The sequence below is a fragment of the Callithrix jacchus genome, chromosome 6 (genome assembly GCF_049354715.1).
Source record: "Callithrix jacchus isolate 240 chromosome 6, calJac240_pri, whole genome shotgun sequence".
Taxonomy (NCBI): Eukaryota; Metazoa; Chordata; class Mammalia; order Primates; family Cebidae; genus Callithrix; species Callithrix jacchus.
This window is the reverse complement of record NC_133507.1, coordinates 131,648,051-131,665,358: the sequence shown is the minus strand read 5'-3', so window position 1 is coordinate 131,665,358 and position 17,308 is coordinate 131,648,051. Positions and strand designations below refer to the sequence as shown.

Sequence of the window (17,308 nt, the reverse complement as noted above, 5' to 3'; positions counted from 1 at the left end):
GCATTCTCACCTCTAGTCCCTATTTGGGCTCTTTCCAAACCAGACAGTATGTAATGTAAATTTGGCAGGGCACACATTTAAACTGAGGGAGGCCCTGACATTTGGTTTTCTGAATCCACCTTTGGTTTTTGTGTGGTATAGACAGAACCCAGAAGTAGTAGATGCTTGACTGCAAAGCTTTCCAGATAGAATGTCCATAGGCTGTTGTCACTGAGTGGGATGCCTTAGCTGGTGGACTTCCTATGTTAGAGCCTATGGGACTCATGGCAAGAACTCAGAGGGTCTAAACACCTGCAGAAGCTGAGGGTGAGGTCGAGTCACACAGCAAATACTGCCAGGAGCAGAAAGGCTTTGGGTGACAGCAGCCATGGGCTTGAGTTTGTACGCATTCAGGCACCCAGCAACCAGCCAGACTAAGAACATGGTCTCACAAAGGATCCAGATAAAATGGAAGGGAGATGTGGAACAAAGGTCTTTTTCCTCCGTAACTCCACATAGCTATAGAGACAGAAGCAGTGGGAAGGAGGGAGAATTCCTAGAGACTATGCATTTTTATCTAAGAGAGACTGAAAACCACCAGAAAGTACTATTTATGTTTTGGTACCAGTCTGAACTTAAATCTGGATTGGATATTTATTTATATTTTTTTCCTTGCCAACCAGCAAGTAGGCACTCAGGAGGAAGATGACCAAATTAGGTTTAGACAAGAGAAAGGAATTACAAATGTTCTTTGCACATGGGAGTTGTGTTGTGAGTTAAATTTATCACCCTGCTAGGGATGCATATGCATAAGGATAACCATTTCCCTGGCACTAGTAAAGGTGAAAGAAGGAGTACAGCCAGCAGAGACATTAATATGGCTACTTGTATGCCTGGATTAAGGGGCAGTTCAAGGAGTAGTCATCAAGTTCTAGTCCCCAAATTGCATATTAATTTGGGGTATAAAAAAAAGAATGTGAAGAAATGGGTCTCAGAGCATCAGGCAAGAACTGTCAGGGCAGTTAAAACTGTCATAGGGTCAGGCACAGTGGTTCATGCCTGTAATCCCAGCACTTTGGGAGGCCAAGGTGGGTGAATCACAAGGTTAAGAGATTGAGACCATCCTGGCCCACATGGTGAAACCCCGTCTCTACTAAAAATGCAAAAATTAGCTGGGTATGGTGGTGTGCATCTGTAGTCCAGCTACTTGGGAGGCTGAGGCAGGAAAATTGCTTAAACCTGGGATGCAGAGGTTGCAGTGAGCCGAGATTGTACCACTGCACTCCAACCTGGTGACAGAGCGAGACTCCATCTCGAACAACAACAACAACAACAAAAACAACAACAACAACAACAACTGTCACAGACAGTTGCCATGGAAAAATTTATACAGAAGAACTTTCCATCTAGGACAACAATTGTATCTCTGTGTGTGTGCGTGTGTGTGTGCGTGTGTGTGTGTGTGTGTGTAAACATAGAGATAGAAAAAGAAAAAAAATACTAAAATAACACATAAGTTTTCTAAAGAGAGAATCAAAATAAAGAACAAATGTAAGGAAGTTATTTATTGCTAAAGGAAGACAGAGAGGAAACTGACATTTATATTAGTCGCCCTCCATTTGCCAAAGAGTTTGCCAGGCAGGGGCTTCCCTGCCTGGCAAAAGTATAGGGAAGTGTAGGTGAATTTAGTTGACCAGGTTTTGCCTTTTCTCATGTAATTAACGGAAATTTATTGAAAAAATATCTCCTAAGACCTTTACATCATGGTGCTCCTTCGTAATTGGAAATGAAGTTTTATAACTCACCAAATAGTTGAATAGAATGTGAGATGTCTGAGCAGGAAAGTCTCCAATATTCAAGAGAAGTTTGCGCAGCATGTACATTAGCTCATCCTGAAAAAAGAACAGAATTTTTAATGTTTCCTTCAGCTGCCACACTGTAGAAAATAAAATTAACTTCTTGAAAATTTGGGATTGGGGGAGAGATTTTTCTTACTTTTTCCCACATATTGATTTTAGTTATGTTCAACATTTTAATATAGCATATGTGATACTTGTTAAGCAGGATTTAAACCATCTGGAACACCTTTCTCCTAGGAGCTAACACATAAAAATCACTGAGCAGTAAAAGATTTTTTTTTAAATGGACACTGTGTGTGTAGGTAACAGGCAAGTCACAGGAAAGCTGTATGTTTAGTTAACTCTATTGGCCATGGTAGCCTGATATTATGGGAATGTGAGGAGGACCATGTAGAAAAACCATTAAACAAACCAGGTTTTTGTGAACATCCTAATTCTGCTTTCTAGGTTTTGAGTCAAAGAGAAAAAGAGGTTATGAGAGGATAGATTGAATTGTCTGTAATTAACTTTACCTTTCAGAAACTAAACTTAACCTTCCAGTGAATATGACTACAGCATAGAAATGAAGAAATAATTTTTAATCATCACTGTATTTTGTCATTGCTAAAAAAAAACAAACTACTTTTTCTTTTTAAAGACAAAGTCTTGCTCTTGTTGCCCAGGCTGGAGTGCAATGGCATGATCTCGGCTCACTGCAACATCTGCTTCTCGGGTTCAAGCGATTCTCCTGTCTCAGTCTCCTAAGTAGCTGGTATCACAGGAAGCTACCACTATGCCTTGGCTACGTTTTGGTATTTTTAGTAGACACAGACCAGGTTGGCCAGGATGGTCTCGAACTCCTGACCTCAGGTGATCCGCCCGCCTCAGCCTCCCAAAGTGCTGGAATTACCAAAAACTACTTTTATTTGGTATGATCTTCTTACAGGGTGGTCTGACAAATTAGGATTTTGGTTAATAAAAAAATTTAACATATCCTAATATTCATATCTACATCAGACTGCCAAGAAATCAGAATTTAATGACTGTACTCAATAGTAAGAACATTATATCTAATTTGATATTGCAGTACATTATGATTCTCACTAGCAACGTAATATACATATATAGAAACATGAATTAATGGGAAAATTAAAAAGAAAACAGCAAAGTTAAGTACTGCTCATTACTATCATTATTTTAAAAAGTACTTATTGGCTGTGTATCGGAGGATACTGAGTTTCATGCACTGCACTATAAAGATCCTTGCATGATTTTAACAGTGTTCACACTTGTAGCCACAGAGCTACACTAAAAAGGAAGAGGAATTTACTTGTCTATTGCTGATGGTCAGTTTTTCCAGAAAATGTCGAAGAACTGTTGATGGATCTTCAATTAGACAGTTCCATAAGACTTGTTGAGCCACAGCACTCACTTCAGAAGAGAAAGAAAGTTGAACATTTGTCTTAAATGGAGATAAGTCTATGAGATAAAGTATTTGACAATTTACAAGCTTTAGTCTCTCCTTTTTGCCTTAAAAAGGCTCTGTGAACTCTTATTTCTTTTGAAAGGTAGATAGTTATTCTCTTTGTTGTTGTCTCTGAACATTTTCACATGTAAAGAACAGGTTACCAAAAGTGTAGGAGTCATCCTTAGGTATCAGCAATGCTTTTGTAAAGAATATCTTTGTAATATATGCAGTTGTCTTTGCTGTGGAAATAACCCCAATGATAGCAGTAGTAAGCACTCATTAAATTACATTCATATTTTATTATTTATTTTATGGAGAAACTATAAAAGATTATTTGGTGTTTGAAAATATGTTTTGGTTTACAATGCATATGAATTAGAGACTTTTTTTCTGTCCACATGAATGCTTCAAACAGCTTCAGCAAGGTAAAGTAGTTGAGCCAGTAACAATTAGGTTCTCACTTCTAATGAGGAGTCTTAAGAATAAAAATTAATCCTAATGAGAAATAAAGTGCTATTTCTTTGAGGAAGATGGTCAGGCTAAGATTGTCTAGAAGTGCTCAGACTATGAAAGCAGGTGGGGAAAACACTAAATAATCTTTAGTTTGAACATGTTTCCCAATTCCGCTGGCTTTCTAAAGTAGAAATACAGAATTTAGCATAAATTTACTATTTAGCCTCTACTCAAATAAATAATACCAATTTTTAATTCAGAAACAAACCATGTAATTAAAATGAAGAGACATATAAATAACATTAACAAAAATATAAATCCAGAGCTGTAGCTTTCATGTGTCTCTATAATTAAAATAGGTGTGTTTTTTTCAGGTTGAAATTGATTGCAAAAATATCTTTACATGTGAAATAACCCAGGCACAGAAAAATAAATATTGCATGTTTTCACTCATTTGTAGAAGCTAAGTAAGTTGATCTCTCAGAAGTTGAGAGTAGTATAGTGCTAACTGGAGGGGAGGAAGGGGAGGCGGGAAGGAGGCATGGGAAAGGTTGGTTAATGGATACAAAATTACAACTAGATAGCAGGAATAAGTTCCATTGTTCTTTTAGCACTGTAGGGTGACTATAGGTAACAATAATTTATTTTATATTCTAAAATAGCTAGAAGAGAGAATTTTGAGTGTTCCCAACACAAAGAAATATTGTTTGAGGTGAAGGATATGCTAATTACCATGGTTTGATCATTATACATTGTATACAGGTATTGAAATATCACTATACCCTGTAAATATGTACAATTATTATGCGTCAATTAAAACTTTAAATATTTTCATATTTTTATTTTAATTGCTTAAGTAATGCTGTTTCATGCTTAAAACATGAAAAATACAAAAAAATACAAAGAGAAAAATAAGACTCAGAAGTCTACCTATCACAGAAACAATTATTAACAGTATGGAGCATGTCCTTTCATATACATGAAATGTATACTTACGGGTATTTTTTTTTTTTAGATGGAGTCTCACTCTGTTGCCCAGGCTGAAGTGCAGTGGTGCAATTTCAGCTCACTGCAACATCTGCCTCCTAAGTTCAAGTGAATCTCCTTCCTCAGCCTCCTGAATAGCTGGGATTACAGTCATGTGTCACTATGCCTGGCTAATTTTTGCATTTTTAGTAGAGACAGGGTTTTACCAAGTTGCCCAGGCTGGTCTCTAACTCCTGATCTCCAGTGATATACCTGCCTTGGCCTCCCAAAGTACTGGGATTACAGGCATGAGCCACCGTGCCCAGTCTACTTATATGTATTTTAAAATCATACCCTATATAGAAAATATTCTTTGGTATTCAGCTTTTTACTTAGCAATATATTAATGCTTTTTATATTCATCTAGAATGCAATTCCAGTGTTCACAGAATGCTATCATATGAAGGTATTAGGATTAACTAATTGCTTATTGTTAGGCATTTCAAGTCTTTCTAATTTTTTTTTAATTTTAAATAATGTTCAATCTACAATGTCCTTTATACAACCCTCATGATTGTCTTGGGATATTGCTAGAAGCCAAATCTGTATCAAAAACACTTTTAAGGTTTCTGATACATAACATGAAACTCTGTTCTAGAATGCTTGTACAGAGTTTTATACTTCAACAGCAAGGTATGAGGATGCTTTTTTTCATCAGCAATAGATATTTTCAGTTAAAATAATCTTTGCCAACTTTGTAGCTGAAATGTAAGATTTAATTACTGTTTTAAACAACAATGTTGTTTACAGGTATTACTAGCCATTGGATTGCCTGCTTATGTCCTTTGCCCATTTTTCTATTGGGGTTTTAAAAATTATTGATGAGTTATAAGAGCTTTTTAAAATGTAAGAAATTAGCCTTTGTCACAAATGTTACTCATCTTTTCCCTTCGTTTATCATTTCTTTTTGCAATTATTCTCTTTAGGTAGTTAGTACATCTGGAAAGGTAATCATGTAAGAAAGATGGTATTAGTGGTGTCAAGCTAAGAGCTAAGATTTCTAAGGTGGCCAAAGTCACTGTTCGATTTCTATGTGGCTAAATAAGTGTTATTCTGTTCTCTGGTCACAAACAATGCTTCTGAACCTAACCACCTATTTTTTTTTTTTTTTTTTTTTGAGACGGAGTTTCGCTCTTGTTACCCAGGCTGGAGTGCAATGGCGCGATCTCGGCTCACCACAACCTCTGCCTCCTGGGTTCAGGCAATTCTCCTGCCTCAGCCTCCTGAGTAGCTGGGATTACAGGCACGCGCCCCCATGCCCAGCTAATTTTTTGTATTTTTAGTAGACACGGGGTTTCACCATGTTGACCAGGATGGTCTCGATCTCTGACCTCGTGATCCACCCTCCTCGGCCTCCCAAAGTGCTGGGATTACAGGCGTGAGCCACCGCGCCTGGCCCCTAACCACCTATTTTAAATGAAATTTATTTGGTCATAAAGGTAATGGGAGAAGGAAGTGGAGAGAGTGACAGTGTTAGCACAGTATGTTACAAATCTGTAATTATAATATGTGCATAAAACAGCACAACATGTGGCCAGTAGATAATGTGTTTAAGAGCAACCTATTGTCTTCAATCCAACTGCTCAAAACTGTACCTGCTACTCCATCTTCCCGCACCTCACCATCCTCCATCAGATGAACAATGGGAAGTACTGCTGCACAGATGCATGCTGGGAACACTGCTTGTGGGGGCTGAGGCACATGGTGGTTTGGCGTGTGTTCAGTGGTATGCTCCTCATCTAAAACGGGAGACAAAATCAGGGTGCTTTTCTCAGTAATGTAATTCTTTGTTGTTATTTTTGTTTTGAGGTCTTACTCTGTCATTCAGGCTGGAGTGCAGTAGCATAATCACCGCTCAATGCAGCCTCGACCTCTTGGGCTTAAGAGATCCTCCTGCCTCAGCTTTCAGAGTAGCTAGGACCACATAGGTGTGCCACCACACCTGACTAATTTTTTTATTTTTTGTAGAGATGAGGCCTCACTATGTTGCCCAGGTTGGTCTTGAACTCCTAGACTTAAACAATCCTCCCACCTCCACCTCCCAACGTGCTGGGATTATAGGTATAAGCCACTACATTTGGCCTCAGTAATGTAATTTTAATGCAACATGTTTCAGCTCAAGGGCTACTTATTTAACAGTTTAATCCTAGCCACAAGAAAACACCAAAATTTTTTTAAAAGATGAGGTTACACAAAGTGCCTCTTCATTTTATAACAAACAACAAAACCAGCCCACTTTCCAACTACCATTCTTCTTGTTTGTTAGAGAAGCAAAGCAAGACATTCTGAAACAGGTGTATCTGTTCACAATATTAAATCAATGAAGATATAATTCTAAGGCGAGACTAAGACATTTTTCATAGATGCAACTTGTGTGCATGTGAGTGTGTGAGTGATGGTAAGCAGTAATATGGGGTAGAAGCAAACACACATTTAGGATAAGAATGACATGGCCCTCTCATATTAATGTTTTCATCCTCATTGATAAATATAATAATAAATATAATTGCATATAGGAATAAATGAAACAGTTTAGATTTGATAGGTAATGAAGGTAGGAAAGGTATATAATACCTTATTAATATAAAAATATACATGTCATTTTTCTAAAGCACCTAAGGATTGTGAGTGTTTGATTCTCATATTGCAACTTACCTGGTTATTTGGGATTTTAGAAGGCCTATGAAGGACTAGAGGGTAAGAGACTTATCCTGTTATTCTCAGTCCTGGCTTCATACTAGATGCATGCAGAACTTTCTATAAAAAAAAAATCCCTAGAAAGACACAAACTATAGGGGTTGTATAGGAAAAATATAGATAATTTGTATAGATTTGTATCAAACAAAGAGACTGATATAGTTAAAAAAAGACTTTCTACAAAGGGAAGCCTAGGCCCAGATGACTTTATTGGACAAATATACCAAGAAGGAAAAGAAAAACTAACACCAATTCTTCACAAACAATAAAAGAGAAAGGAACAATTCTCAGATTATTTTATGAAGCCAGTATTACTCTGATACCAAAACTAGACAATAACATCATAAGAAATAAAATATTGATGCATAAATTCTCAAAAAATTCTTAGCATACTAAACCCAGAACCACATAAAAGGATTAAACACTATAACCAAGTGGGATTTGCTTCAGGAATGCAAGGGTAGTTGAACATATTAAAATCAATCAACGTATAAACCATTTTAATAAAACAAAGAAAAAAACACATAAGAATTTCAATAGATGCAGACAAAGCATTTGACAAAACACTCTTTCATAATAAAAGCCATTAAAAAAAACTAGGAATTGAAAAGAACGTTCTCAATATGATGAAGGGCATTTATTAAAAATTCACAGTTAACGTCATACTTAATGGAGACAGGCTAAATGCTTCCCCTCTAAGATCAAGAACAAGACAAAGATGTCTGCTCTCAACACTTCTGTTTAATATTGTACTGAAGGTTTCGTCAGTGCTACTGGGCAATAAAATGAAATAAAAGTCACCTGGATTAGAAAGAAAGAAGTGAAATTATTTCTATTTGCACATGACATAATCTTGTATATGAAAAATTCTAAAGAATTCATAGGCAACTATTAGAACCAATAAACTATTTCATCAAGGTTGCAGGATAAAAAATTAATATACAAAAATCAATTGCATTTATTGACACCAGCAATGAAAAGTCCAAAAATGAAATTAGAAGCAGAATTCAATGTCCAATAGCATCAAAAAGAATAAAATACCTATGAATAAATTCAACAAAAGAAGTGCAAAATTTGTACACTGAAAACTACATTCATTGTTGAAATGAATTAAAGACATAAGTGGATGGACATTCCACGTTCATGGGGAGTCAGAATACTTAATATGTTCTTCATTGATCTACAGATTCAGTGTCATGAAATTCCTATTATAATATCATCTACCTTTTTTGATGAAATTGAAAAGCTGATCCTAAAAGTTATATAGAAGTGCAAGAGACCAAGAATAGACAAAATAATCTTTAGAAAGATAAACAAAGTTGGAGGACTGATACTTTCCAATTTAAAAACATTAAAAAGTTGGAGTAATCAAGATTTCATAGCATTGACCGAAGATCGACACACTGATCAGTAGAAAAGAGTCGACGGACCATAAATATACTACTACATTTGTGTTCAATTGATTTTTGACAAAGGTGCCAAGAAAATTCAATGGGGAAAAAATAGTCTTTTCTATAAATAGTGCTGGGACAGCTAATTATCTATGTGCAAAATTCTGACTCATAACATAACAAATATTAACTCAAAGTTGATCATACACCTAAATATAAATACTAAAACTCTTAGAAGAAAACATAGGAGTAAATCTTTGCTACTTTGGATTAGACAACTGTTTCTTAGATACAATACTAAAAACACAAATGACAAAAGAACAAACACACACATTGTACCTAATTAAAATAAAAAACTTTTGCGCCTCCAAGTTACCTTTAAGAAAGTAAAAAGACACTCGCTCTCGGCCTTTTGGCTAAGATTAAGTGAAGAAAGTAAAAAGACATGATTCTTGGTGCCCCAAAACAATTACAATAGTAATGTCAAAGAACACTGATCGCAGATCGCCATAACAAACACAACAGTTTGAAATATTGTGAGAATTACCAAAAAGTGACACAGAGACACAAATTGAACACATACTGTCGGAAAAATGGCACTGACAGACTTGCCCCAGGCAGGCTTGTCACAAATCTTAAATTTGTTCAAAAAATGCAATATCTGAGAAGTGCAATAAAGTGGATTGCAATTAAATGAGGTATGCCTGTATAAAGATATAGGTAATATTATTTAGCCTGGACAAAGAAGAAAATTCTTTCATTTGCAACAACATGGATGAACCTAGAGAACAAAGTGAAATAAGCCCAACAAAGAAAGACAAATACCGCATTATCTCACATATGGAATTTTAAAAAATAAAACTCAATAGAAACAGAGTAGAAGGGTAGTTACCAGGGGTCAGGGAATGGGGAAAATGGGGAGATGTTGGTCAAAGGGTACAAACTTGAAGTTGCAAGATGAATTAGTTTCAGAGATCTAATGTACAGCATGGTGACTATAGTTAAAAATAATGCATATTTGAAATTTGCTAAAAGAGTAGATCTTAAGTATTCTCTCCATGGGGTGGGGTGGGGGGAAGGTAACTTTGTGAAATGATGGATTTGTTAATTAGCAGTTTGACTGTGGAAATTATTTCATTTTGTGATATTGAAATATCACATCGTATACCTTGAATAATACAATTTTTACATGTCAATTATACCTTAATAAAGCTGAAAAAAACTAAAAAAAAAGGAAAGCAAAAAACTACAAAATGAGAGAAAATATTTGCAAATCATATATCGGATAAGCGACTTATATCCAGTATGTATAAATAGTTTTTGTAATACAACAGTTAAAAGACAAATTGCCCAATTTAACGTGGGCAAAAGACTTGAATGAACACTTTTACTAAGAAGATATGTGTAGAGTCAATAGATATATGAAAAGATGCTCCATATCATTTGTCATTAGGGAAATGCAAATAAAAATCACACTGAGTTATTTTATACCCACAGGGATGATTAAAATTAAAACAGAAACAAAAACAGACAATATTAACTGTTGGCAAGAAATTGAAGAAATTGAGGCTCTCATACTTTTTGGTAGGAACGTAAAATGGGACATCCAGTTTGGAAAATAGTTTGATGATTTTTTTTCCAGAAAAATTTGTACACATCTGTTTATGGCAGCATAATTCCTAATAGCACAAAATGGAAACAACTCAAATGTCTGTTTACTGATGCATTGATAAACAAAATGTGTTATATCCACAGAATATTATTCACCAGTAGTAAGAATGAAACACTGATACATGCTACAACATGGATGAACCTTTAAAATATGCTAAGTAAAAGACTCCAGTCACAAAAGGGCACATACTGTATGATTCCATTATATGTACTGTGAAAAGTAGGCAAATCCACAGAAACAGAAAGTAGATTAGTTCGTGCCAGGGGCTGGGGAAAGTAGTGGATGAGGAATAACTGTTAATAGGTTTGGGGTTCCTTTTAAGGATGATAAAAATATTCTAAAATTAGATAGTGGTAAGGGTTGCACACTATATAATGTACTAAAAACTAGTATGTTGTATACTTCGGAAGGGCAAATCGTATGGTATGTGAATTATATCTCAATAAAGGTGTTATAAAAATGTAGATGTACCTTGAGCCTCATACCCATATGTTGTGATGAATTAGCGTTCAAAGTTCCCCAGAATTGTAGGGTTGAGAACCGCTGGCCTATTTGCTCAATTGTGTATCTTTTCAATTTCTTTATAAATAAGTAATGAAATTTGTGTAATTATGAAGCAGTGAGTCCCAGACAGTTGTTCATCATTATGGAAGGATAGTTTTAAAATGTTTGGACCTGACAGACATTGCCCCCGACCCCCACCTCTCCACATGAAGATTCAGAATTCATTACAGAAATAGCCTAAACTTTTGTCTTCTTTTGATTGTCAAATTATGTTAAATAATTTAAGAATTATTTAAGAACAGCATCTTAAAGCAACCTAGTGACAGACACTGAAATCAGCTGAGGAAGTGTTAAAAACACTGATGAGTCTTACCCTCAGAGATTTTGATTAAGTCTTGGGTGTGGTTGGAACTTTTTTTTTTTCATAAGCTTCCCAGTTGTTTGTAATATGTAGCTAGGTGGAAAACCACGAACTGCCTAGAATAATGTATTCTGAACCCTCAGCAATATGATCACATGCAATGTAATTAAAATAGAGCCAACTTAAAGATGACAACTGCTGAGGTAAATCAACAATTTTTTTAAAGGATGCCACTCTATTTTTTTTTTTTTTAGATTGTCAAGTCGTGAGACAAGTTATTTAATGAAGACAATGTAATCAAATGAGATAATGATATTAACTGGAAAGTGTTTCAAAACAAGTAATTCAGGAGAAATCAAGAAAATGTATGCAAGAAGACATACCTTCAGCACTGACAGCTGAACGCACTGACCAGACTGACCCACGGCGGAAGGAATAATTCCTGTGGGAAGTGCTGGAGGTGCACGACGGACTCACAGACAGTCGGCGGGATGCCAGATTGGTGACTTCTTCTACTGGCAAACAAAATGGGTAATGTGAACTTTGGTTTTATAACAAAACAATGACCATTTTCACAACTATAGTTGTTCTTGTATCACAAATTCATACTGCTATCAGACCATAAGGCTTAAATAATTTTGAGTGTACTTAGAAAAGGAAAAATAAAAATCAAAAGTCCTACAGAGGAAAGACAGAAAATTTCCCTCAAAATTTTTACAAAAGCAGGGCAGAGAATCACATGATCCTGAATGATTAATTAATCATTTTTTGATACCTACTGACAAACTGCACTTGTGAAATTTGAAAGTAGTTAATGAAAGAGTGGTTGCATTTACTTTAATACACATTCTGGATTCAGCTGTTCCCCAAATAATTCATTTACTGTAACTAATGTTCTCCTCTGAAAATGGCTAACTCTAAACTTCAGAAAACAACTTTTTCTTTGGTTAGTGTCAGGAAGTGAGAGAGATGGAAGGGGGCGTATCACCGCATGTCACATAAAACTGTCAATGTTTATTTCAAACCACGTTATTTCCCCGAGACCCAGCCCCCAAAGACGTCCTGTGTGCAGAGGGCACCTTCTTCTTCTGGCTCTGAGTTGGGCGTGCATGTGGGCTCATAGCAAGCCTCCTGGGTGATGGGGATGGCGGTAATGAGACTGGCTTCTCGACCAAGACGTTTCTTTTCTTCCTCCTGCTGCAAGTTCTTTAAGATGTGTTCTGCCCTTTGATGGGAGCGGGACACAGCCCGGGCTGAAAAGGATTTCTGTGGAGACATAAAGGCAAGTTCATTTCAGAGCAATTCTTCTGCAAGTCACAGGCATAAAGAGTGTTCCAATGAATTACACAAATGCAGTAGTTTGTCCTTAGGAAATGTTAGGATACTCATAGATCCAGTTTCATGGATAGCTGTCTTTTTACCAAATTTACAAGCTGGTGTATAGTTACGCTTTTTCTTTCATTCAATCAGAATGATTCTTCAAGAACATCTGTAATTTCTGGAAAGAATCTATTTCATTTTAGGATTGGGAGATATCAATGATTTGCTTTCTAAATATTAAAACCAAATAAAATTTATACATACTCTATTTCTTTCTAGAATTTTTTGAACTGTTTTTAAAAGAATATTTATTTCAGGCTGGGTGCAGTGGCTTACATCTGTAATCCTAGCACTTTGGAAGGCTGAGGTGGGCAGATCACTTGAGGTGAGGAGTTCGAGACCAGCCTGGGCAACATGGTGAAACCCTGTCTCTGCTAAAAATACAAAAATTAGCTTGGTGTGGTGGTGCATGCCTGTAATTCCAGCTACTTGGGAGGCTGAGGCATAAGAATTGCTTGAACACAGGAGGCGGAAGTTGTAGGGAGCCGAGGTCACACCAGTGCACTCCAGCCTGGGCAACAGAGAGAGACCTTGTATTAAAAAAAAAAAAAAAAAAAAGAAGAAGAAGAATGTTTATTTCATAAGTTAATAAATTTGAAAATCAGAACCATGGAAAGAAGGAAGAAAGAGAGAGAGCTCTCATATAAGCCAGTTAGTTATATGGCTTATTTCATTTCTGTAGCTCAAGTACCTGTCACACTATAAATGCTTAATACTTGTGGAAACAAAGTTGTGGAATTAAAATTATGAGAGCTGATAGTGTTACGAAGATTGAATGTAAAATCTGACTCTGTTTACCAGTAGCCAAGATATACTGGAAAAATATTAAGAACAACTCATTCCTCCATAGAAGAAGGACAAGAAACAATGAGAAGGTTCACTCTGCAAAACAGCTACTCTATTCATGTCTTAATCATGATGCTTGTGCCCAGACAAGCTCCAAGAGCTCGGAGACAGAGTCAGTGGTCTCTGAGCAGGAAGTGATCACTGGAGTTCTTCTCTACCAACTTGAAGTAATGTTTATGCACAATGGCAATTCCACATTTCTTTGTTGGTTTATAGTCACACAGGGTTCAAGAGACAGGCAGGGGTTGTTGACCACTCTTCTAAAGGGCTGCATTTGTAGACAATCCCTTTGTAAAGAATCTTAACATGTAAGACTAAAGGTTTTCTATGTTGAATGGTAGAGCAGCAAATAAGAGCTTTTTTTTTTTTTTTTTAGGCTAGTCAAGTGAAGCAGTGGGAGTGGAGAAGAAGAGCATTTTTTTTTTTTTTTTTGGAGATGGAGTTTCACTCATGTCACCCAGGCTAGAGTGTAATGGTGCAATCTCAGCTGACTGCAACCTTCGCCTCCTGGGTTCAAGAGATTCTTCTGCCTCAGCCTACCAAGTAGCTGGATTACATGCCCAAGCCACCATGCCCAGCTAATTTTTGTATTTTTAGTACAATTCATTTGCAGAGCCAGGTAGCTAAGCTGGTTTATTATATTAAGGCATAAGGTAAGAATTGTGGAATGAGAAAGATAACTGGATATAAAATCAGGGACTTGATTTCAAATCCACAGTGAGCTTGGGATACAGACTGTGGCTGTCTCTGATGAACCCATCACCTCTTCAGGAGAAAAATCAAATCAAAGATTCTTATGTTGATGGTTCAGATGCTGAAATTACTGCACTGATGGGAGAAGAACTCGGTGTGTTTTTCTCTTTGGCAAGGTACCATCAGATATGAAGGTAGAATTAAAATAAAATAGACATATTGTGATGGGGAAGAGTTAAAAAAACAGTTCTCCAAAGAAAGCTACAAATGCCTAGGAATTCTACAAGCAATATGCAAAGATGTTCAAACTAATTTTATATATTCAACTAACTTTTTCAAAGAAGTGTGAATAAAATAAATGGTAAGTTGTTTTGGCCATTCAAAGTGGCAATTAAAATAATAACACTAGTTAATAAGAAACTTTGTAATTCTATTCCATAAGGACAAAGTGATAACTTTTCTGGGGATATTTTGTGAGATGCGTCAAAAAACTTTAATAGTTATTATTTTATATTGCCAAAAATTCCATAGGAATTTATGCAAGGAAATAACACAAAAGGTGTCTTTTTTCTGTTTTTGCTTTATTTTCCAAATTTTCTACATTACTCTTGTAATTTAGAAAAGTACTATTAAACAGGTGAAAAAGGCCTATTTTGAAGATCAATATTTTCAAAAGGTGTATATTCTTGTTTTTTTTTGTCTATAAATGGATTGTGTTCTAAATTTGACCATTTATGAGTTATATTACATATAGCAGTAACAACAGCTGAGGTCTCAGAGTGATGTTTGTGATGATGATACTGATCATTGACAAAATGAAGAATAAGGTTCAGACAAGGAAACAGCTGCAACTCTCTTCTTTTTCCTGCTTTTTTAGGGCTAATGCCTTTGATTTGCTTATGTATTATTGGTTAAATGGGCCAAAGGGCTACCTTTGGCCAAGAAGTCAATGCCTAATACTTTTAGTAGCTTTAAAAGGTGGCTTCTGCTTTGGTTATAAAACAAGCTTTTTTTTTTTTCCTTTTTGGAGATCTGCAAATGCTTGCTACTGGATATTATTCCCTCTATTCTATTCACAAGGACAAAGACCTTTTGTGCTGACTTTCTACATTATTATTACATTTTTATGAGAATGAACAAATTACCGCAAACATTAATTGTTCTCTCCTACATGTACACCATGGAAGCCGGAGATAGTGGAATGGAAGCGTTTGTTACTCACAGACTGGTCTTCATTAATGGGGTCCTGGACACTCCCGCTGCACTGAGGAACCCATGGAGGGTCAAACATTGGGACGGATGGCATTCCAAGCACTGGTGAGGGCAGGGTGAAATTGATACTGGGAGGCGGAATCTGTCAGTTGATATGAGAAAAATGAGGTAAGAGGGAATAGAAGCTAGAATGAGTCTGAAATATAATTATGATACAATCTGTCTCAGGAAGTTTTGAGGATCCAAGCGACTTCTCACAGAATGAGCAAGTATCATCGAAAAGGTCTGTTTTCAAGATTTTCTGTTATAGAGCAAACAGGATGAACCTATCTGGGCCTCAGTTTACTAATCCATTAATAAAGGCTTTCAATCAGATGATTCCCTATTTGTGTTTATCCCTCATCCTCCAAAGCACACCTGTAAGTTTATATATAGCAAAATGTCTAGAAGAAAATTCCCCAGACTTTCATATGCTTACCTCTGGGGATGCTAGTGAGATTTTGAGGTGTACAGAGACTTGATTTTCTTACTCTATACTCTTCTATATTTTAATTTTTTAACAGTAGGAATGCATTCAGGTACATTACTTATATAATTAGAGAGAAAAAAAGAACATCTTTGGCTGTATATTATGGCTTTGAGGTTCAAGGATTTAAACAAACTTTGGGCTGGATTTGCTAATGTAACTCCTCTGTGAGAAGTATTCCTCACCTTAAAAATCTGCTGTGCTCCTTCCTCCATTCGGGGCCAGACTTGATAGCGAAACCTCCAGAGCGTGTGGAACTTGAGGACAGCGTTTAGCCTCTGCACAGTCTCTGGGTGGTGGAACTCTGACATCAGCATGTCGGACACGGCCTCAGGCACCTTCACTGCACACAGCAGGAACATGGCAGCTAGAGACAGTCAACAATTCATCAGCTATGCTTTTTTTTTTTTTTTTTTTTTTTTTTTGAGACGGAGTCTCGCATTGTCACCCAGGCTGGAGTGCAGTAGCGTGATCTCTGCTCACTGCAACTTCCGCCTCCTGGGTTCAAGCAATTCTCCTGCCTCAGCCTCCTGAGTAGCTGGGATTACAGGTGCCTGCCACCACTCCCAGCTAATTTTTTTGTATTTTTAGTAGAGATGAGGTTTCACTATGTTGGCCAGGCTGTCTTGAACTCTTGACCTCGTGATCCGCCCACCTTGGTCTCCAAAACTGCTGAGATTGCAGTGTGAGCCCACCGCCCCTGGCCCAGCTATGCTTTAAAAATGTTGCTTAGTTCCTGGGGTTGGGGAGAAGTGGAAACTGTTCTTATCTTCTGAAAATGACTCCTGAGCTATATGGAGCTAGGCTACCAGTACCAGCAAAAGCAAACCTTCTTTGTACCACCCACAGACTTCCAATAGCTGGTGCGAGGGCAGCAACAACATGACATTTCAGTAGAATCACTCATTCTAAGCAAAGTTTCCTTTGACTCACAGTGAAAAACGAATGCCAGAGGAAGCAAATGAAATAAGAAAAGTACATCCTGCAATATTTTTAGGAAATAGCTAGACTCATCTCATAGTAACCCAAGGACAATAAATAAACTTATCCTTTAAAAACTATCTCAGTTACATTGGCTACATTTTTTAAATTCCACATCATAGACTCTATTAGAAACACATATCCTTCCCAGAGATAGAAGAGATTGAGAAGCCAAAAGGGATTTAATGAAACATAATACCATGAAAAGTTTTTTGTGAAAAGCCAAATATCAATAAGTGAAAGGCTAGGTTCCATGGTAAGTTATAAAGCTAACGAATAAT

The 17,308-nt window shown here is 36.6% G+C and overlaps 1 protein-coding gene across 44 annotated transcripts in view; it reads right to left on the bottom strand.

The window, feature by feature from the left end:
* UNC80 (unc-80 subunit of NALCN channel complex) overlaps nucleotides 1-17,308 on the bottom strand; it is a 232,044-nt gene that overhangs the window by 67,883 nt on the left and 146,853 nt on the right. For 28 of the 44 annotated variants that reach the window (XR_013519086.1, XM_035305573.3, XM_035305581.3 and 25 more), the window contains 7 exons: nucleotides 16,232-16,413; nucleotides 15,531-15,662; nucleotides 12,469-12,655; nucleotides 11,773-11,904; nucleotides 6,360-6,503; nucleotides 3,148-3,248; nucleotides 1,785-1,871 (listed from right to left, as the gene is read on the bottom strand). Coding sequence is in view for 43 of the 44 variants with exons in the window: in XM_035305573.3 (XP_035161464.2) it covers nucleotides 1,785-1,871; nucleotides 3,148-3,248; nucleotides 6,360-6,503; nucleotides 11,773-11,904; nucleotides 12,469-12,655; nucleotides 15,531-15,662; nucleotides 16,232-16,413 (965 nt within the window). In the remaining variant the exon portion in view is untranslated. The remainder of the gene's footprint in view (nucleotides 1-1,784; nucleotides 1,872-3,147; nucleotides 3,249-6,359; nucleotides 6,504-11,772; nucleotides 11,905-12,468; nucleotides 12,656-15,530; nucleotides 15,663-16,231; nucleotides 16,414-17,308) is intronic. The other 16 variants (XM_035305574.3, XM_078328398.1, XM_078328401.1 and 13 more) reach the window with 1 other exon arrangement.